Below are 21,498 nucleotides of genomic sequence, written 5' to 3'. Positions count from 1 at the left end.
AAAGAAAGAAAGAAAGAAAGAAAGAAAGAAAGAAAGAAAGAAAGAAAGAAAGAAAGAAAGAAAGAAAGAAAGAAAGAAAGAAAGAAAGAAAGAAAGAAAGAAAGAAAGAAAGAAAGCGAGTGAGTCAGAGACAGTAAATCCAAACACCTAATGCAAGATCTTATAGGGCTGAAGAAAATCAGCTTGGGTAGAAATTCAATCCTACTTTTTTCCCACAAATATTTCCTTGCTTTTCTGAAGCAAAGTTGGTTCTTGATCAGGAGTAACAGGAATATTCTTGCATGGAATACCTAGTCTCAGAGTTCATTGATTTCTATTTTTACACAAAGAAGATAAATTTAGAGGAAGCCATCTCTGCATGTGCCTTAGGAATTTCTATCCATGCAAATATAATAGTGAGCCTTTCTCTAGAAAGATCTTCCACAAATACAGGCTGAGTTAGCCCTTCCAGAGCCACACATTTACTCTGAATAGAACAGGAGTTATGTTCTTCCTATGCTTTTCAACTGAAGCTACGTCCAGCCCTCCAACAGGTGCAGGCAGGACTCCCATTAGTTGCAATCCTAACCCGCACATAAGGGTAAACTATCAAACTCAAAGTAGTTCTCAGTGCCCTTTGGCTGCTTTTTATTCTTTATTTGAGTAGTGGGGTGGGGTGCATACGTGTTAGCTTCTTTCCACTGGTCTACTCCCCAAGCATCTGCAATTACCAGTGTGAAACCTGGTTAGTTTGAAGCTCAGTGCAGGTCTCCCATATGGATGGCAGGAACTCAAGTACTTGAGCCATCACTTCAACCTCTCAGGACTCACATTAGCAGAAATCTAGAACTAGGAGTACAGTCAGGACTCAAACGTAGGTACTCCAACACAGATGCAGGAGTCTTAACCACTAGGTTAAACGCCCAACCCCTTAGCCCTCCCCAGCCTTCAGATTCCTTTTAGTACTTCTCTGGTTTTCTTTCACTTGAGTTATGGACCTTCACTGTCCAATATCCAGCTGCATGTAACTATTTAAAGGAATATAAAATTCAGTTCTTCAGTAATACTAGTTACATAGTGCTCAGCAGACAATGTATATCTAGAATTGGCCATATTGGAAAACATGAGTATAGAACATTTCAGAAAATTGTATTCGGTGACAATTCCTACTGATAGTTCCTTTAGCTTCTTGAGCATAGGACATGTCTCTTACACTAGCCTCCACCAAGGCCTGTGCCACTGTGCCTGCTGCAACTATTGAATGAGCAAAGACTTATTAAGTTCTTCACTATGCTACCACAAACTATGCTAGATTTATTATAAGCAGTTTCTCATTTCCTCATCTCAAGAACATTATAAAAAGGCTCCTATTAACATCCCTGTTTTTCATATGATTAAACAGAGGCTTGGTGAGAATCAATCATTTGCCCAAAGTCACTAAGCTAATAAGTACCCAAACCAGGTCTTTGTACAGTCAGGATCTATGGGCTTAACCACTGCTTTACACACCAAAACAAACCTTCAGATAACTGAAAAATTCCACCACAGACAGGCAGACCTGATCCAGGGCACCTGCGACTATTAGCTTTTCCACAGCATGTATACTGAACAAGGAAGACTACAGAGATACTGAAATTAAGGTTTGAACATGTAGAATGGGGAAAGAATTAGCTTGATTTGTGCTCAAATGTAGATATCAGATTAAATAGATAACTACTTCTCTAAAGAAAATAGCAGAAAAATAGTTTTACTGTCATTTTGTATATGGAGTTCATCACTTTCACCCCAATGGTGAAATCTAATCATTTATTAAGTCACCTCCATTTTCTCTACTGACTAGAATGTTCTGTAACTTGAACTTCCATGCTGCACAGCTTGTGCCAAGACATGCAAACGCCAGAAAATCAATTTTCCTGCAGTTTTCACAGTCAGTGTGTTTGCCAGACAAAACCCCAGCCAGCCACTTTTTTTTTTTAATCAGCATAACGCCTTTAGAAATAATACTTACCGGAACAGTCCTAACACAGCAAGAAGGAAAAGACTTAAATCTAAGCCCAACTGTGCAAAATGGAGAGTCATGGGAGAAAGGAAAATGTGAATATATTGAAACCGAATATTTTAGTGGTCCCATTTGGCCTTATATAGGGTATTCTCTGCCAGGCATGTAGTCAGTTAACTTTGATTCTAATCTGTGCCTCAGTAACACTGGTAACACTTAACTAGACACCATTTTGTCCTGCCATCCACATATGCCCCTGCCTTAGCATGGCAACACTTTACCGATCTGCCTCAAAACCTATCTTGATTTCCTTTCCTTTCCTAATTTTCGGGCACAAATTCTGTAACAAGTCAAATCACACAAAGGTCGTATGTGGCATGGACTATCTTCACACTTGCCATGAAAGCATGACCTAATTTATTGAGGGCTCAACAAACATGAGTTATATTTAATATTTAATATTCTGTCTCAACTTCAGGAATAATTATTAAAATCTTAGAGAAATTTAAGTAGATCAAACAGAAGGAACGTTTCTAACAGTAGGGCTGAAGGTCTTATGACAACCTGCTGGGTTACAATATTGATCCCTCTTATCTCAGAGAATGTTGTACAGAGTTCAGTGCCGCACAAAGGTATAAGATTACAGGTGATTTTTTTTAAATGTCAAAATAACAGGTCAAAGAAGTAATCTCAATCAATTGATTGACATTTTTGTCAATATTGCCAATAGCAATTTCTCCACTAGGAGGCAGTGCGGATTTGTAGGAAAAGCAAAGATGTGGAAGTCAACATTCCTAGACATGAATACTAATCTGTCATTTTGCATTCATGTGACCTGGGAATTAATATTTTACCTCTACATATTTTGGAAGGAGAGGGAGAAGGAGTTTGTAGACGTGGGTGTCAAGTGATCTGGGTTTAAATCCCAGCATTTCATTTATTCATTCAGTATCCATTGAGTGCATGCTATATGCTAGCCATTGTTCTGAGAGCTCAAAGCAAAACACAGTGCTGTGTTCATTGTAGTAGGTGAAAACAACAAGAACAAACAACCCTAAATACTGTAAGTACAATGTTCATTTGGCAATAACCACAATTTGATAAGGCAGAAAATGAGTGAGTGAGATAAATGTGGGGAGAGCTTTATCATATTGGCTGACTCATTTTGGCCTTCCTGACATTTGACCAGACATCCAAAAGAATTAAGGAATAGGCCATGTCAACTTGAGAGTGAAAAGTATTCCATACAGACTAGCACCAATAAAGGCCCAGGCATGAGGATGTGTTTGGTTGGTCTGAGAAAAAGGGCTCATGTGACTGGAATGGCATGGGGGACAGAAAGGGTGGTTAGAGATAAGAATGATGAAAACAACAGGGCAGAGCCTAATATGCTCTGTTCCAAGACCTGGTAAAGACTTTGGATCTTATTCTGTTCAATACATGGTTATTTAGAGAGCTTTGGGCAGAAGCATGACATGGTCCAATTTATGTATGAAAGGCCAGCTCACACTGCTGTACAAGGGCAATAACAGGGAGACTGCTTGGGAAATGATTACAGTGTTTCAGGTGGACAATGATTGGCTTGGTTAAGAGTTGAAAAATGGTTGCATTATGAATATATTTTGAAGATTGAGCTAACAGGCTGTTGGATATGAAAGCAAAGAGAAAAGTCAGGGATAACCAAAAGGATTTGGGCCTGAGCAACTAGCTAGATCAGATGACTGGCGGGACTATGTTCACTCCTGAACAGTACAGGAGTAACAAGCAGAGGTTGGCGTAACTCAGCAATTCTTTTTGGCCATGTTAACTTGGAGATGTTTAGGCAGACATGTTAGGTAGGCGGTTGGATAGATGTCTGGGATTTAGAAGGGTCAGGGCTAGAAATTTAACCAGTGGTATAAACCATGAGCAAATAAATTCTACAAGTAATATAGTTACTTCCTCAATAAAAAGAAGATAATTTTTAGTTTAACAAGGTCATTGTAAGGATTAACAACAGTGTATGTAATGTTTTAAATGTCAATTCTGCATTTCTGGTGCATGCATGAAGTGCTTAATAATGGTACCCCTCTCATTATTAGTACCTGTTACAATCACTGGCAGCCAATTGTTCTTACTGCAGGGTCATTGTTGCTTGTTCTAAATATTGTAACATAAAATATTATAATATTTTAGGAAGATGTTTTTAAATCTTGACCCCACCCCATGTAGCATCACAGAAGCTGTGGTCATTAGCTTCCCAGGTAAATCCTGCAGATAAAGCTCAGCAGAGCTGGCTATAACAGGATTTCTCTTCAGAGTAGTTCCCATTCATCTCTTGGAAAACTAACATTTGAAAAACACAAGATGCAAAATGTGGGCTCTCCTGAATATCCTTGAGCAAACTGCCATGGCTGCTTTCCATTCCGCCCTCCTCCTTCCCCTTTATCATGTGAACATAAAAATAATTCTTGCTCTGGGAAGCTGGAAGCAACAACCACTGTGGAAGCTCAAATTACGGCAACTTCAGAGTACATTTTTCTTAATAGATTATTTTTTATCTCATTTCCTGGGATCTACATTGCCAGGTTTGGCCTCTGCACTACAATTAATTGATGCAAGGATAACAAGAGTACTGAACTTCACTAAATAGCTTCATTAGAGAAAATAAAAATATAGTCGGAGCAACAAGACATTTAACCTAGCAGTTGAGATGCTGCTTAGGATAACTGCATACTGTATTGGAGTACTTGAGTTTAATATCTGCCTCTAGCTCTTGACTTCAGCTTGCTAATAATGCAGGTCCTAGGAGACAGCTATAACTGCAGATAATTGGGTTCCTCTTCCTGCCACTCACACGAGAGACCTGGATTGAGTTTCTGGCCTTAGCCCGACCTAGCCCTGGTCACTGTGGGCTTGGGGAGTGAAACAGCACATGGGAGTGCTCTCTCAAATAAATAAAACTCTAAAATTGTTTTGAAAATGCAGCTCGAAAGGGAAAACAATCAAAGGTGATGGACTCTGGATTTCTGAAGACAAAATTTTGTTGAGAAATGTAATTTGGATCAGCTAAAGGAAATGACAGAGTGTTAAATAGTGTGACAGCAGGTCTAGGGGTAATCTACGGCGTGAAAGTCAGTGGATGGGAGGCTTTTCTCTATCGCCCATTCTCTCTTCCGAAATCAGATTCTGCAGTCTAAAGGTCAGGATATGTAGTAAGCAAAGTCAGCTTTTCTATACACACACATACAAAATCTCTCCTTTACCCAGTTGATGTGTCCACCATTAGACAGGCATTCCTTGAGCTGTGTTTTGACTTTTGGTAAAAATGAAAGTTCTGCCAGGAGATCACACTTTTACCTGTTGTGCATCACTTGTACCTCAATATGAAGATTTCCCATCCTTTATTGGAAGCAGGATGGAGCTGAGGGGGAAGGTTCATCTTGTACCTCATAAAGCAGATAGAAAAGAGGTGGGTTGCCCAAGAAGGAGAGTGAAAAATGAAAATCTTGTTACAATAAAAGTTGACTCACAGTCCTGCTTGATAACAGTCCTGGTAGTCCATATTGATGTATTTTCATTCTCAAAAAAAGAGGAAAAATGTGTCACTTTGAGTGCAAAAAGTGGGTGTTTTGTAGATTAAGGACAAGACACCTTGATCCCCAATCTACATGCTAGGACCCATTGACATTATATCAAAAATGTAGACATTGTTTCAAGCAATCACCCCTTAGCCTATCTGGGAACAGTGTACTGTTGGAAGAGCACAGCCTATGGAGCCTGCCTGAGTTCATTCCCAGATCCATGTTGTACATCTCTGTGGCCTCAGGCGAATTGTTTGTCTTGTCTGGGTCTCTGCTACTGTGCTGCTAAAATGAGGAACAACATACTCTAAATCACAGAGCTGTTGTGAGGATTGCATGAGTTATGTATGCAAAGTATACATACATACATAAAGTGCTTCAACCAGAGCTCAACACAAAACATGTGCTCAATTACATGTCAGCTGTGATGGTCTTCCTCACTTCATGGTGGCTTCCTTGGAGCCCCGAGCAGGGTTGCCAACCCTAGCACTGTCAGCACTGGCCATCAGGTAATTTCTGCTTGTAGGCACTGGCCAGGGCTATACAATATATTTAGCAGCATTCCTTGGTTTGATCCACTGGATACCAAGTTGCACGCATATTCCCAACTTGTGACAATTAAATCAAGTGTCCAGATGTTGGCAAATGCTTCCTATGAAGTAAAATCTTCAAACTATGAGCCACAGGGAAAGAAAATACTGTCTCCTGTCTACTCTGCCGAGAAGAACACTGTGGGACCTTAGAAAACATTTTCTCAAAGAGTGTGTTCACTCTGGCTTTCAAAGCCATTTAGCCCCTGTTGCTATCTTCAACCCCTTGAACTATGCTTAGTTTGACCTTGCAAGAAAAGCAGCAAATGAATCAGAATAATAATATGACTTAGCATGCCAGAGAGGGGCACCAGGAAGGTCACTGGAAACCTAGCAAAGTTGTCACCTACAGCTTGGTGAAGGAGACTGCTAAAATAGCACACTTGGAGCTGGCAGGTAACTTGTCCCTGGACTTTAAAACAGCTTGAAAATGTTAGGCAAGGGTGTCTGCACTGAGTATATGATGTTTGAGGGCAACACTCAATGTCTAAGCAAAAGGTGACCTCCAATTCCACTGAAGTTATCTAAAAGCCAGCCCCTAAAATAACTCAGCCAGGATCACAACACACCCATTGAAAAGCTAAGAATAGAAGCCAGTCTTTCTTCCCCCTGTTTTCACCAGTACACAGTCACAAGGCAGTGGCTGATGGTCGGGAGCTAAAAGAAGCTGACAAGCTGTACTTGTTTGAATGCTTAAAATTGCATAAACTGAAGTGAAGGAAAGAAAGACAGTGAACTTGGGGTTTCAGTCATGCTTTAGAAATAAAAATAATTTCCTATGTACCTTGCTGCAAATCAGAATGGAAACCATCTCATTGCTTTAGTTGGGCAGGAGTGGTGGAGGAAGACTGTAAAACTCAGTGATTCCCTTTTCCAAATGCAACCCCCAAGCTGTTGATTTCTTCAAAGCAGATGTGGAAGAAACATACATGTCATATACATTTGGCAAACCATATGGGTTCTTCTTCTGCCCCAGATTGCTCTAAGATCTTCATGTGCTGAAATGTGGACACTAGGGGCTTGTAGCAAAAGCTTACATTGAGTGGCAAGAACATTCATTTATACAAATGTTTTCCTAGAAGGGGTTTGGAGTTAATTCACAATTTGCTCGATTCAGAAGAAAACAGCATGGATAGCAAGTAAAAAATGTTTTAAAAAGTGAGTTACTCTCAAGCTTCAACTAGGATTCCATCAGTGTTAAAGCAGAAGGGGTTGGAATTAAAAGGAACAAACCTGTCTATAGCCTTGAATTCAGAAGTTTGGGGTAGCATACCAGCCTTGTTCCTCATCCAGTGTGCAGCTTGGGGTAAGTGAGTGAGTCATTGGTCATTTTTCCAATTGCTACAAAAAGATATCCTTCAAGGTGGTGGTGTGGCAGGGACTTGTATGGAAACTACCTGCAAATCAAGAATGTAGGTTCTCCCAGGCTTGTTTATTTGTGGTGACTTCAGGGTGAGTCGATGGGAGTGAGGGGGCAAGCCAAAGCCTTCCCTGGCATCTCTTGGCATCACAACTGTACTTACTCTCTCCCCCCACTTGCTTCTGGCATTTGTAAAGTTTGAATGGGTTCTTTCATTCCACAAATGTATCCAGTACTACTGGGTTCACATGCTATTCTCAGCACTGGGGATTAAGGAAGGAACAAATGACAGCTAGTGCACCTGCCTCACAGAGCTGCTGTGGGGCTTATATGAATCAGTGTGTACCAAATCACATTGGTGACCAGAAAGGCATATGCAAATATAAGTGGTTAAAGAGTAGACTATCTCCTATGAATGACAAATCTAAGGCCTCTATGAAAAAGGAAAGAGGAACACTTGAAAGGTAATTGGACAGACAATATTCTTACCCCCCATTTTTCCCTCTCATGGGCCTAAACCACATACTTGAAGTTTCCACTATAAAGAGCCTAAGGAATTTCTTCAGCCTTGACACACATTACTATGATGATGAACTTCATTCAAACCAGGTCTGCCTGGCCCACACTTTGCCCCTCCCCCCTACTCTACCCGACCTACCCCACTAGGACACACAAACACACTGTCCTTTCCAGCCAATCAAAGCCTAGGAATAGCCAAGGAAAGGGGAGCAAGAAAGAAAGGAGGTTAGCAGCTCTCCAGAGCAGCTGCATGGAAAGCTTCCTTTCCATCTGGGACTTTGCCTGGAGGGATCTCCTGTCTGGTTGCAGATTTGCTTTGACTCTGTGAGGCAGCGTTTGTTCCTGAATGTTGGGGAGGGATGCAAGGCCCACATGGTTTCTATAAAGTGCACAGTTCAGGCAGACCTGGTCCCAAGCTGCCCCCTTTGGATTGGTGTCAGCCAGCAATGCCATCTGAGCCTTTAATAAGAGCAGAAATCTCAGAAGAGACAAAATGATTCAGAAGAAAAAAAAAACAGATTATAGGTTGCAATTATATTCTCCTCATGAAAGATATGGTCTAGAGAAGAAATTTACCAAACTGTCAAGCAATACATAGTCTGTAATAAACAGAGGGGAAGCCATTTTGTTTGAAATACTTGCCATATTTTTCTTTCTTCAGGTCCTGAACATAGGGCTGGTCTTCTCTAGCCCCCAAATGTCACTTTTTACAATGCCAAGAAGCCCAGTCTCCTATTTAAGGAAACAATAAACTTTCACTCGATGGTAACAGAAGCCCTTTTTAAGATCATTGAACACCTCCATGAAGACCTTCTAGGTTGCTGATGCCAGAAAAGGATGGGAAGCGGGCATTTAGCCTAGTGGTCAGGACACCTTGTACCATGTCAGAGTGCTTGGGTTTGACTTCGCCTCTGTCTCCTGACTCCAAAATTCTGCCAATGCAGAGCCTTGGAAGCAGCAGGAATGGCTTAAGTCAGTGCATTCCTGTCACTTACATGGGAGACCTGGGTTGAATTTCCAGTCTGGCTTTGGCCCTGCCCCAACCTTGGCCTTTGCAGCCATTAGGAGAGTAAGCCAGCAAGTGAAAAATCTCTTCTCCTCTCTTCTCCTTTCCTCTCCTCTCCTCTCTTCTCCTCTCTTCTTCTTTTCGTCAGCAATATTTTTTTTTCAAAACCTAAAAGAAACAATTCTGAACATTTAAAAAACTGGTACATGGTGGATCTTTGAGGGGAGCAGACAATGCCAACAGGAGGCATGGTTGGAAGCTGAGAACCCCAAAGTCAAATCAACCCACTCCTTGACATGCATTTACAAGGCCAGCCATGTACATACAGTGGCGGGAATAGATGATATGCACAGGCTTGGTAGCTGACACCCGTGGCTGAAAGGTAAATACACAAAGGCAGCCAATTCCCCTTTGAAGAACACTGGAATACACAATGTCTAGAACCATATTTCCCTAATCTGACCCTTCCTTATTCTGTACTCTTGAATTATTCACTCAGAACACATAAGGCACATTTGAGAACACAGAGGTGTTACAAACACCAACATTCTCTTTCCAAAGTATGTAATACTTTCCACTTTGTCCATAAATGATCTAGAAGTGATTTAAGCACACTTCTGTTAACAATCGTACTTCCAATGTATTTTTCGATTTGTTAGTATAGTTAATTCCATACTGCTGACCAATAGAAAAGTGCTGAAGAGAAAAAAAAAAGTGTGCTGCTAGTCTAGATCATGAGATGAAATGTGTCCCTTGTCCTTTGCGGTAGTGCTACTATGTTAAACATACAAGAAATCTTAGTTAATGCTGAGGGCCACACTTTGGGATGGGCTGCAGAAAATGTAAAGGTATCTAGAAGATTGTGACCAAAGAAAAGGAGCTGATGGGAATCTAGATCATACAAGTAAACAAACCCAGGCCTTTCAAATGTATAGCCTGCAGAACTGTACTTCACAGGCCAGCTTGCAGTGCCAGACTTGAGGGTGTGGGTTATGTGCAAAGAGAGCATGCTGTTACTGTATCACTACAGAGGGAAGAATGCGGGCCAGTGCATAGCACTTCAATTTTAATATTCAATCTATGGACACAAATTGGGAGTTTACTACATATACCAGGCACTATGCCAAACACTGATGACCTATAGGCAAAAGAGAGAGAGAGAGAGAGAGAGAGAGAGAGGTGAGAGAGATGAGAGAGTGGAAGGGGAGAGGGAGACAGAGACATGAGCCCTACTCTCAGGGAGCCTGGACTTGACTTGTGGTAGTGACTATCACAAAGCAATACAATCAGCACTAGCTCCAATGAAGAAATGGGAACAGGGAGGAGAACCTGCCCAGTTCCAACACAAAGCAGAAATGGGACTGGAGAAGAGACGCTACAGAGAACACAAGTCCGACGAAGAACTTAAATTGTACCATCATATAATAAGCTTCTCTAAGCTTCTCTGATCAGGGGAGTGCCTCATCACTCAAAGGTAATTGATCAGAGAATTTGCGGGATGTTTCAGCAGGTACCAGGCTGAACATGATGCTTTTGACGATGGCATCTAGCTCTAAAATTCTAATATTCTACTCATTCCAAGTGACCAAGTGGACACCCTATTTTAATACAGATAGAACCAGAAAACATCATTCCCTAAGTTGACCAATAGCAGTGTTCTGGTTAAAAACAATTTTTAACATATAAACCCCAATGAAACTACCAAGAATTCCATACATTTAAAAGTGAATTTTGACATCTTAACCATGTTTCTTCTAACAACAAATCCTAAAAATCAAAAGGCACATGGTACATGCTGATGGCACCCATAGGCACTCACCAGGACCGTGCCTACAGATCAGATATGGAAGTGATTACTAAACAGCGGTGGGTGTGCTGTAGGGTAGCAGCTAAGATAGCCACCTCCCACATTGGCGTGCCAGACTTCCACATCCAGCTCCGGCTCTTGACTCTAGCTTCCTGGAGATTCATCTGTTCCTCTTCAATTTGGATATTTCTCCTTTAGATTTTGTTTGCTAATTATCTAGCAGAATTTCCTATAGGAGGCAGCAGTGATACCCCAAGCAGCTGGGTTCCTGCCTCCCCCGTGGGAGAGCTGGTTGGAGTCCCCAGCTCTAAGCAGACCTCTGGCCATTGCAGTCATTTGGGGAATGAACCACAAGATTGGAGTTTCTCTCTCTCTCTCTCTCTCTCTCTCTCTCTCTCTCTCTCTCTCTTTCTCTCTCCCTCTCTCTCATCATTTTTTTAAAAATAATTATGCATACAATTTCCTCAGAAAAATGACTCTATAAATATTAAACATGCTTTTATAATGTTATTGACATGCATGCTACCACTAGAAGTGATGAAAAACTTGTAGCTTCTTTTCTCTGCAAATACATGTTTTTCACCACTTTTGGTGTGCCAGGCACCATTCTAGATATATATTAACTCGTTCCACTTACCCAAATAAACCTTTGAAGCAAATGTATTAAACAAAGTCATCCCATTTTATGGATGAGGAAAGTGAGATACAGAGTGACCAGATCATGTATGCACCTAACAAGAAGGATTCAAATTCAAAGAGTATGACTCCCAGTCTTAACCACTACAGCACAGTTGCTTTGTATACAGCTGAATCCATACAGAATTGCTTTTAGCACTAGAGAACTACCATGCCAAGGAGAGGTCAATACAATTGCAAAGCTGCCCAAGGTCAATGTGGTAAGTTCAACAATTTGTTTGCTTGCTCCAGACTCACGGGACCCTAGATTCAAATTTTCATTTCAACAAAAAGACAAATGTAACCATTTTTTTTAAGCTTTCATGCTTCATTATAAATAGGTGGAACTGTAACAACTGTATCCATGAATGCTAGGGCTCCACCTTATTAGCTGCTTCAGATGAATTTGTTTCTCTTTAATTCATATATTTCTCCTTTAGATTTTGTTTGCTAATTATCTAGCAGTGCTAGCAGAATTTCCCATGCTTCTCAGCATAACCACTGTTTGTGCCTTCTTATGTACAAAATGGTGCTCTGTGGGATAAAGGGGAAAAAACCTGAATCCTGGCAGGTTGGAGAAAAATGAACTTGTTATTATACATCCTGCCCATAATTTCAGTAATTTCTCCCAGATGATGGAGTTAAAATTCAATTTCTTTTATTGCCTTTGGTATTTCAGCCAAAATAAGACACACCAGAAAAACAATTCCAGTAATATGTTTTCTTCTCTTTGGTCTGAATGCTTTACTATCACTGAAGCACCAGTTAACAAGATCAATGTTTCAGTTTAATTTTTCTTGCTTATGAAGCATGTCTTCTCCCCCTCTAACCTCTTCGGGAATTTAGTCACCAACTAGGGCCTAATCATTTCTGCCACTAACTAACTTGTCATTTACCACGTTCATTAATATCTGCTACGTGCCCACCACAATTTAAGTGCCCACTTCAAGTACTGCCATTTATTCTGCTAGAAATGCATCATTACCTAGAGGAATAAACCTTTTAACTTGTATCAACAATCAAAAAGCTCAAGTAAATGATGAAGTAAATGAGCTCAAATTACAGTACACTTGAAACAGAATTCATGGACTCCTCTGCCTTTGGTGTATAAATACATCTTTGGAAGTAATGGCCTGTTTGCAAATAGTATAAGAGACAGATTTGTCTGAATCTGTACACCCCCTGCCTGGTGCTGAGGTCAGATTGAGCTAAAATGAAAAACACAAAAGGCCTTTTAGGTGTGCATAAAAATCAATACCAACTACAGACTTGTCTATAATGCCCCAAATTGGAATTGATCTATATTGCTTCAAAGGTGGGCGTGGGGGATTGGGTAGTCACTGATGGAAGACTAAGGTACTATAGAGCCAACAGAAAGGAGATAGTCTTATTCAAATAAACATATAAAGAGATATAAGGGAATAATAAAGCCCAAAATCTATATAGAAGGGATATGTAATCAGGACAGGTAGATGAGCTAACTTAACTCTATAATGTTTCATTTCTTAAACTTTGTAGCAGGTACAGAGTTACTCAAATATGATTTTTGTATGTTTCTGTACACCTGAATTATTTACTTTGAAAGTCCTCTGGGTAACTGACTAGAAAATGAAAGTCACTGGCAGTATACTTCATTTTGATGCTTCGGCATTTTTACGTGTCAAATGCAACAACAATTGCACATAAATGACTATGGGTGAGATTTAAATCACAGAAAGCCCTCAGTGCTGAGAACCATAAGGCAGGGAGTTACCGGGGCGAGCTTCAGAAGCAGGCTAAGCGGCACGTATAAAGGGGCCTGCAAAACACGTAGCTTCTGGTTGGTCTAATAGATCAGATGAGATGACATTCAGAAAAACAGTTCAGCTATCAAATTGCTAAGAGTGATTTAAATGATCCCTCATTTCTTTAAAAATGATTTTTTTGAACCTGGAAGTCTGGGTTACAGAGAGAGAGAGAGAGAGAGAAAGAGAGAGATCTTCCATCCTCTGGTTCACTCCTTAAAATGGCTGCAACTGCCAGAGCTGAGCCAATCCAAAGCTGGGAACCAGGAGCTTCTTCTGGGTCTCCCAGGTGGGTTGCGGGTCCCAAGGCCTTGTGTCCTCCTCTGTTGTTTACCCAGGTTATACGCAAAGAGCTGCATAGAAAGTGGAACAATCAGGATTAGAACTGGCACACATATTGGATGCCAACAATGCAGGCAGAGGATTTGCTGGCTAAGCCACTGTAGTGGCCACATGATCCTTCTGATACTTTTGACCAGAAATTTTTTAAAGATTTAATTACTTATTGGAAAGTCAGATATACAGAGAGGAGGAGAGACAGAAAGGAAGATCTTCCGTCCCATGATTCACTCCCCAAGTGAGCGCAACGGCCAGTGCTGTGCCGATCCAAAGCCAGGATCCAGGAACTTCTTCCGGGTATCCCACACAGGTGCAGGGTCCCAAGGCTTTGGGCCGTCCTCGACTGCTTTCCCAGGCCACAAGCAGGGAGCTGGATGGGAAGTGGAGCTGCCGGGATTAGAACTGGCGCCCATATGGGATCCCAGCGCGTTCGTGGCAAGGACTTTAACCGCAAGGCCATGCCGCCGGGCCCTAGAAATCCATTTTTAACCCTGATCAGGCTTGAGTTTCAGTCATTATCAAACACCTCTGGTACCTACTCTGTATCTGGCATTGTGCTAGTTGCCAAGAAGGCTATAACAATGAGTGAGGCATGGACTTCATCCTCAAGAAATGCTCAAGTAACAGAGGCAAGACAAACACAGAGCCAGCTCACCCCCATGCAGTATAGCAAGCTCTATAGTAAAGACATCTGCAAAGTTCTTTTGGAAGACAACCAAGGAAGTACTTCTAAAGGAGTGGGAGAAAGTCAGGAGAGATTTCATGAAAGATGTAACATTCACTCTGGATTTCATAGAATGAATGAAGTAATTCAGGTAGAAGTAACAGGCTAACCAAAGGCATAAGACATCAAAGTATGTGAACAATAAAATAATCCAGCCTCATGGGATCACTCTCACATCAGAGAGTATGGCCAAGATCATAAGCACTCAGAAATATCAAACATGAGAATGGATCTGTTCTGTAGGTATTGGGGAACTAAAGGAGGAATTTTCTATGTGTTCATTTTTACATGAAAGTCAGAGTTACAGAGAAAGGAGACAGAGAGAGGGAGAAAAGGAAAGAAAATGAAGGGAGAGAGGGAGAGGGGGAAGAAAGGGAGGGAGGGAGAGAGGGAGAGAAAAAGGGGAGAGAGAGAATCTCCCATCTGCTGATTCACTCCCCAAATAGCCTCAATGGCTATAGCTGAGCTGATCCAAAGCTGGGAACCAGGAGCTCCTTCCCCACATCCCACATTGGTGTAGGGGCCCAAGGCCTTGGGCCATGCCCTGCTGCTTTCCCAGACCATGGGGATAGAGCTGAATCAGAAATGGAGCAGCTGGGATATGAACTGGCACCTATGTGGGATCGTGGTGCTTGTAGGTAGAGGATTAGCTTGCTACACTACCACAGCAGCCCTGAGATTTTCTAAAAAGGAATTAGCTTAATCAGGTTTGCATTTTGAAAGGATCACTGAAGCATAAATTGAATAGAGGACTAAAGCAGGGAGACTAAATAGAAGATAATATAATTCACATCAAAAAAATTTTGTTTCAAAGGATGCAGGCCTGACCAATAGAAGACAGTAGTAGTGCAAATGGATGGGAGATGAAAGGACAGGTTCTACAAAAATATTTTTACACAATTTTATATTTTATTTCATTTGAAAAGCAGAGATACAGAGAGGTTTATCTTCTGTTGATGCACTCCTCACATGGCCACCAACAGCCAGAGTCATGCCAGACTGAAGCCAGGAGCCAGCAGCACAAGCCAGTCTCTCCCTTGTGGGTCAAGAACCCAAGTACTTGAGCCATCACCCACCACCTCCCAGAGTGTGCATCAACAGGAAACTGGATCCGAGGTGGAGCTCAGACTCAACCCAGGCACTCCCATGTGGGATGCAAGCAGCCCAACCCCCGTGCCAAAGGCCTGCTGCCCCATAGGCATTTCTGAACTACAGCAAATCTTACACAAGTAGACAATGAGAGAAAAATGAAAGCAGTTTGGCTGGGCAGTGCTTAACCCAAAACTGCCTGTAGGGTCGGGTGGCAAAGAAGTTCAGCAGCAGGATCTATGTGCTGTCTTTTTTTATTTTCTTTTCTTTTTAAAAATAATTATTACATGGTTGATTGCGGTGTGAAGGATCAAGGTTTGTGTTGTCTTTTTAAAGCATATCTTAACTGCAACGGCATCTCTTCAATGGCATTGCTCCTATCCTAGTGCAAGCTACAAGCATCTCTCTCCTGATCTGTCAGAACATCCTCTTAGTCAGAAGGGTCTTGCGCTTTAGGTGCTTGTACTTCATAAAGTGCTTAGGTTCAACTCCCAGCTCTCCCCCGATGCCTGTTCATGTACACCCTGGCAAGCAGCAGGGAATGGCTCAAGGACTTGTATGCCTGCTAGCCAAATGGGAAATCTCAACTGAGTTCCTGGCTCCCAGCTTTAGCCTGACTCGGTTCCAGCCAGCGCTTGTAAGCATTTGGGGTGTGAACAAGCAAATGGAAGATTTCTCTATCTCTCTCCCTCCCTTCCTTCCTTTTGCTTGCTCTCTCTTTCTTAGATAAGAATAATTTTAAAAGACTGTGATCAATTCCTGGGAATTTACAGAAGTGAAATGAAATAGGCATATGAGAGTGCTATCTGTACCCCCATGTTTATACTAGCTCAGGTCACAATAGATAAGATATGAAATCAAGCCAGATACCCATCAACTAATGACTGGATAAAGAAAATATGGTATATATACAATGTGGAATACTACTAAGCCAGAAAAAAATAAAATCTTGTCATTGCAACCAAATGGATCACTGGAAATCATTATGCTTAGTGATAGAAGCCAGAACACCCCCCAAGAAATATGTTTTCCCTGATTTGCAGTCACTAATGCAGAGTGTCCAAAAATGTAATTTATATGAGATTGACAACCTGGGATTTGGCTGTTGTTTGTAGTTTTGATGGAGGGAATAATAGGTTGTTTCTTGTTTTAGTTTTTTTCTACTTGCTATATGTTGATGTTTTTTGTCTAATGGAGAGTTAATCCTGTGACTGTGAAGTGAAATGAAAATAAGCAACAATAAAAATTAGGGGTACAAAAAGAAGAAAGGAAGGAAGAGGGTGGTTAGGGAACATGGATGGGTAGGAAGTACCACTATGCTCTTGAGCCTATAGCTTTAAATCCATGAAATACGTTCACTTTATATAAATGTTTTAAAATTCAGAAAAAAAAAAAGACTGCAGTTTTCTTCATGTGTAAAAGAAGCCTGGACCCCTAGTACTCTCCTAGCTTCCAGTCAGGCTCGCCTCTCAGTGTATTTTCTAGACACAATTAATTTTAGATATTTAAATCAAATTTCTTCCAAAAGTCTTTCAGCACATTTAGAGTAGATCTAAGCTTTTTACCATGCCCTTCAAGGCCCTACAAGATCTGAACTCAGATTATCCTTGTAAGCTCATCTCCCAGCACTCTCCCTTCGGCACACACAGCTTCCCCTACAATGGCTTCTTTTGGCTGTACCTTATATGAACCAAGCATGTTCCCATCTCAATGACACAGTAAGAGCCTCACTGAGAATCTGATTGCCACAACACAATGTTTCACTTCCATGCCAACAGCTCTGGGAATTCTAGCTCCCTTGGATTCAGACGGGACCATGCAAGTCTTAAGAATGATGCAATGCAGCTGGCTAAAGATCAGAAAGAAGATTAACTAAATCATCAAAAGAGCTGCTGTAGGGGCCAGAAAACCCCATTAAAAGAAACTTAAAAACTGTGTTTGTGGCTTCCACCACTCTGTCTCACCTCTGGTCAAACATTACCTTAGAATTTTTCTCTCGGGCTTTCATTTCTAAGGCCCTAACTCCCAGCTTTAATCGGGAGCTCTGGGACCTTGAGATTGCACTTTCTTTATATTCTCGACAATGACTAACATAGAGCTAGAGACAGTTATTATTTTGTGTGTATTTGAAGGACCACTCTAATTGACACAAAATTCAATGGGATTAAATTCAAAAAATAGGTAAAGATGAGGGACATTTGCCATGGTAGAAAGAACTAGCAGTTTTGGTTGACCTCAAACTGAAGTAATGAGAGACCTCTGTTCCTTCTACTATATTCTTAGACCCTCAGTACAGAGTTTTTTCAATAGCAGGTATGCATGAACTATTTGTTTAAACGATGGATGAATGACTGAATTCACTAATCCAAACTCAGGCAGCATTGACAGAAAATAATAGTTCCATTATAAGATACTAATAGGGTTCATTCTGGTCATGTGTCTGGTACCATGCTTATTTAGAGACACTGCACTTTGACATCACCAACTTGTACATGCCTATAGAATGAAGACTAAAGTTCTGAGAGTGGGGAAAATATCAGTCAGTTGAGTTTCACTTGAGGGATTAATGGAGAATAGCCTATGAGGAAGTGAAGATACGTTGCAGTCTGCATCTCTACTCCAAAATTAAAGGCAGACTGCCAATGAAACTGTGAAATCTACCTTAATAATAGGATACTAGATTTTCCACCATTGCCAATACCTACAATGCCATGATATGCTTAAACAGTAGAATGTTGGACTTGTGAGTGTTGCTGAAGGACTGTACTGTTGTTATAAAATGGGGTAAATGGTGGTGGGGAGAATGGGAAAGGAGGAAGGAGAGGCAGATTGAGGATCACTAAACCTACAAAATCATATTATGGAATATAATAATAACAATAAAAATATACAAAAAAGTCTTGCAATTCTTCAAAGACCTTCAGGCAGAGAGCTGAACAGGATAGCTTTGCACAGCTCTAGAAGGCAGTATGAACAGGTGAGAGGTACTGAGAAACAAAAATTCACTCCAAAGAAAGAATTTTTTTTTCTTACAAAAATCAATGTCCCATGTGGAAGTGGGCTGAATTGTAAATGGTCATATTTTCTTTTCCAATGACCTTAGTTCAGATTGGTACAGAATAAATACATAGCATAACTTTGAAAAGGATGTTTCTTTTTTTGAATTTTAGGACTTACTTTGTTTCATTTGCTTTTAATAGATTCAATATTGTTTGTAGACATATCTCTAAGGATATAGTCATATTTCCTTCCTGCCTCCCATTCTATCCTAAAAGGAAGACCTCTTCATTGCAAAGAAGATTGAAATAACAAAGCATTTCCTATTTTTAAAAAAACTATTTGAAAGAGTAAAAGAGAGCAAGAGAGACAAATAGAAATGGTCCATCCACTCGTTGCCTCCCCAAATGCCTGCAACGGCTGGACAAGGACAAAGCCAGAATTCTAGAACTCCATCTGGGGCTACTACAGGGAGGACAAGGACCATAACTGACCTGCTTCCCAGGGTGCACATTAGCAGAAAGCTGGATTGGAAGTGGAATAGCTGGTACTCGGGCTGGCACACTGATATGGGATGCTGGTATCCCAAGCTCTAGCCTATTCTGCCGTACCACAACACCCACCCCAACAAAGTATTTTTCAAACCTGACTGTAACCAATTAATAAGACCATGGAATCAATTTAATGGATCCCAATCATTGGTTTTTAAAATAGATTAGAGTAGCGTAGGAAATGTCCAAGAGCATTACATGCAGCAAGGGTGAGTTTGGTTTTGAGAAACCTGTTTTGGAAACATGTTGACATATGTCTAGCTGTGTATACTAGATTGTAATATAACACGTTTTTCTTCCTGTGGATTGCCATCAAACATGTATGCAAACTAACTCCCCGAGACCTCTTCCAGTTCTCATATCTGGCAGCTTGAAGAACTTGTATCTCTTTGTTGCAGAGATCCAAAATTGCTGTGTATGAGAAAATGTGGTCTTATATGAAATCAGCAGAGCCATCTGTGTTTACCAAAACAACAGCAGACGGAGTGGCCCGAGTGCGAAAGTCGAAGGGAAAGTTCGCCTTCCTGCTGGAGTCAACCATGAATGAATACATTGAGCAGAGAAAACCGTGTGATACCATGAAAGTTGGTGGAAATCTGGATTCCAAAGGCTATGGTGTGGCAACCCCTAAAGGCTCAGCATTAAGGTGGGTGGAATAATATAACAATATCCGTGTTGTTATAGTATTCCACCTACCCTGATGCATTTTGTTGTCATTTTTTTTTCTTGTGGATTTTGAGGTAACTTTTAAAAGTTTAAAACCTACAATATTCCATGGAGTTAAATAAGACGGTAAATTATGGTTTCATCTACTTAATGCATCCATTCTTTTTTAATGTTCTCTCTGCGTGTTGTCCTCTCTGACTGTTTGTTGCTGTTTTAATTTTACAGTTCAACGGCTTTTTCAATTTAAATGGTAAAAGCCAACTTATGGTGCCATATGTGACGAATGTTAATTGCATGAATGTGGTGTTCTTGTTACTTTTTTTCTCAAAGACAATTTCCCCACCCCGCACACTTCAGTTTTGAGCAAATGTTATCCTCCATGCCACCTTCCAATATTTAACCCTGTATTTGCTGTACAGACATTTTTATAGCTCCACGTTCTGTGAAATTTAGCCAATTTGTCCTCTTGTGCTCCTTTTTATACGTTAACGATTTCCTAAGCATTTGTGCATTTTCTTACAAGTTATGTTTTATCGTTTCAAGAAATGCTGTTAACCTGGCAGTATTAAAACTGAATGAGCAAGGCCTCTTGGACAAATTGAAAAACAAATGGTGGTACGACAAAGGAGAGTGCGGCAGCGGGGGCGGTGACTCCAAGGTCAGCCTCAATGTCACCACAACCGGGTACCCTTAGTCACGAGTAATCGGCAAGACTGTTATCTTATTACTGAGGAGAGAGCACAAGATTCCCACATACAGTGGAGTGACCAGGTTGTTCCCCTGCCTGGCAGCTTTGGGAACTAGAAAGACTTTAGGGCATTGCCCACATTTTTTGATCTAACTTGGGTCCCTTCTTAAACTCCCAGACAGAGGCATCCCACCCACACCCCTTCCCTTCCTTCAAACACTAAACTCGTTGCCTTCGGAAGGCCATTATGTGGCGTTTCAATGTCCTAGGCTTTCATGAGCCCAAGGCGTTCCTGTCAGACTGTCCCCGCCTGCCTCATTTGAGTGATGTGAGAAGTTAGATCCATCTGCGGAGAAAGTCAGGCTATACATAAACTTTTTGTGTGTTTGGTTTTTTTTTTTTTAGGATGTGTTAGTTGTTCCCAGGAGTTGGTTGGTTGAGCAGGTGCTTCTTCAGTTACGTGTGAGTGATGAGATGTTGTTCTCTATATGTGATGCCCCATTTAAGCAGGCCCCACTTAACTTGAAAGCCAATGAACAAGCGAGGTTTCAAGTTAAATGGGGTCTTTCTTCAATAGGTCACCCCATATAGAGACTTGGCAAGACAGTTTGTGTATTTAAACAAGTGCGTCGCCTAACTGTGATCTAACGTATGTATGAAACCCTGATTTGGCTTCTCCTTAGCCATGTTCTCGGTTCAGGTAGGTCTAAACGTTACCCAGGCTGTCATCGTGAGAAAAGCCATCTTTCTTGACATTCCTTTGGCTCCTAATGCTCTTCGGGGCTAGCAGGAAGGCATAACCAGCATCCAAGCAAGAAGTAACAAGATATAGGGGCAAGTTCAGAAGCCATGATTCCAAGCCATCGAAAGGCACAGTGGGTAAGTACAGGAGAGAACCTGACAACAGAATCTTGAGAACCATACTGAAGCATGTCAGAGCAGCTATTGTTACAACCAAGATGCATGGGAATCTGGAGGTGAAGAACAGAGCTTCCCAGCCACAGACGGACAGACAGGCAAGCCATAACTTTTCTCCTTCAGAGACAATGGTTGTTCTGCTCCTCTCATCCCCTCTACATCCCTCAGGATCTTAATGGAAAAGCTAGTTTGCCAGTCTGCAGTATCAGATGGGTTTGGAAACACTAATCCAGAACATATTCAA

At 41.2% G+C, this 21,498-nt stretch overlaps 1 protein-coding gene across 2 annotated transcripts in view; it reads left to right on the top strand.

Moving 5' to 3' along the window:
* Positions 1 to 21,498, top strand: part of GRIA3 (glutamate ionotropic receptor AMPA type subunit 3) — a 303,894-nt gene that overhangs the window by 261,458 nt on the left and 20,938 nt on the right. Inside the window, exons 14-15 of one of the 2 annotated variants that reach the window (XM_040999898.1) lie at positions 19,381 to 19,628; positions 20,192 to 20,306. In XM_040999898.1, the coding sequence (XP_040855832.1) occupies positions 19,381 to 19,628; positions 20,192 to 20,306 (363 nt within the window). The remainder of the gene's footprint in view (positions 1 to 19,380; positions 19,629 to 20,191; positions 20,307 to 21,498) is intronic. The other variant, XM_040999897.1, reaches the window with a different exon arrangement.

The sequence above is a fragment of the Ochotona curzoniae genome, unplaced genomic scaffold (genome assembly GCF_017591425.1).
Source record: "Ochotona curzoniae isolate NIBS_2020 unplaced genomic scaffold, NIBS_Ocur_1.0 scaffold_1852, whole genome shotgun sequence".
NCBI lineage: Eukaryota > Metazoa > Chordata > Mammalia > Lagomorpha > Ochotonidae > Ochotona > Ochotona curzoniae.
This window is presented reverse-complemented; position numbering and strand designations above follow the sequence as displayed.